The 1,456-nt window shown below is 42.4% G+C and overlaps 1 protein-coding gene across 1 annotated transcript; it reads left to right on the top strand.

Moving 5' to 3' along the window:
- Nucleotides 1-332: 332 nt before the first annotated feature.
- On the top strand, nt 333-803 carry LOC136826380 (uncharacterized). The gene has a single exon (XM_067083639.1). It carries the CDS (start codon nt 333-335, stop codon nt 801-803), a length of 471 nt encoding a protein of 156 aa, XP_066939740.1.
- The last annotated feature ends 653 nt before the right edge of the window (nt 804-1,456 follow it).

The raw sequence follows: 1,456 nt of genomic DNA, 5'->3' as shown, positions 1-1,456 counted from the left end.
GTTTTATTTGTGACCAACCAGCACCAATCAAAGATTTACGATTGGCCATGACATTGCCTTTACATGAAAAGCTGCAACGATGTGCCACCAACCTACTAGATGAGAAACTTCTGGCCAAGCTTAGTGCTGGAGATATTGTTTCTCAGGGCCATATGTATCACCCATCTTGTCTGATAGGTGTGTACAACAGGGAAAGGGCCTGGCTAAATTCCCAGAAAATTGGAGATGATTATGTGCAGTACAGACAAGAGGCATGTGCCCATGCTTTTGCTGAGCTTGAGATGTACATAAGAGACAAGCAGTTGACTACAGATGGGTGCTGCTATTTTACAATGGTAGAACTTTATGATTTGTACAAACAAAGACTGGAACAGCTAAATGTTGATGGTTCCTTTGTGCACCAAATGCGGTTGAAAGAACAGATACTTGCCTGCATCCCAGAACTGAAGGAGTTTAAAAAGGGAAGAGAAATTTGGTTTGCCTACAAAAGGAAAATGGAAGAAGCCCTAGCCACGGCATGTGACTACAATGATGCACTAATCATGGCCAAAGCAGCTAAGGTATTGAGGAAACAGATGCTTGAACATGGGATAGAATGTGATGGACCCTCAACAGCAGACACTAGAAGAGAATCTGTGCCACCAAGTTTGTTGGAATTTGTAAGTGTGCTACAAAATGGTGGCGATATAAAATCCCAACTTAAATATGGAACATCATCTACTGATCTACCTTTAGCACAACCTCTGCATTTCAACTGTCGAAAGAATCCAGCATCTTCAACATTCTCCAGACATTCCAAGTAAAGAGAACCTCCGTTTCCAATATATATTGGTCTCCTGGTCTTTGCAAGAACCAGGAAGTGTCAATTAATTGATACATTCCATCACCATGGAATCAGCATCAGCTACGATAGGGTTCTGGAATTGACTAAAGGGTTAGGAGAAGCAGTTGTAACAAGGGCTGTGGAGGAAGTAGTAGTTTGTCCCACTACTCTAAGAAAAGGGCTCTTTACAACTTGTGCTGTTGGCAATCTGGACCATAATCCAAGTGTCACAACTGCACAAACATCCTTCCATGGGACAGGCATATCTTTGTTTCAGCATCCGAGCACTGATGAAAAGGGTGAGGACAGAAACTTGGCCCAAATCATCCAAAGTGGAACAAAGTAAAAAAAAAAGTACCTTCTCTTCCTGAATATTACACAAATGTACCTCCTGCTCACTTTAAACGTGAGAATCCCCTCCCTTCATCCAGTGGAAGTGCAGGACACCAACAGGTTGTGCTTTCAAAGCATCTTTCTCTTGAGTATGAATGGCTTGAGAAAGTCAGTCTGTCGGACAGGAGTGAAAATGCTGTGTCCATATCTTGGGCAGCACATCATGCTTCTCAGAAGTGACAGGCCCCATTTGAAATAAGCTTGTCATCAACGTTTGGACAAACTATGGATTAAATTTGG

Source organism: Macrobrachium rosenbergii, chromosome 40 (assembly GCF_040412425.1).
Source record: "Macrobrachium rosenbergii isolate ZJJX-2024 chromosome 40, ASM4041242v1, whole genome shotgun sequence".
Lineage (NCBI taxonomy): Eukaryota > Metazoa > Arthropoda > Malacostraca > Decapoda > Palaemonidae > Macrobrachium > Macrobrachium rosenbergii.
Note: the sequence above shows the minus strand (reverse complement) of the source record. Positions and strands in the feature narration are given on the sequence as shown.

What these genes read in the sequence shown, in the direction of transcription:
- LOC136826380 (XM_067083639.1), top strand. Translation starts at nt 333, where the DNA reads ATGGTAGAACTTTATGATTTGTACAAACAAAGACTGGAACAGCTAAAT.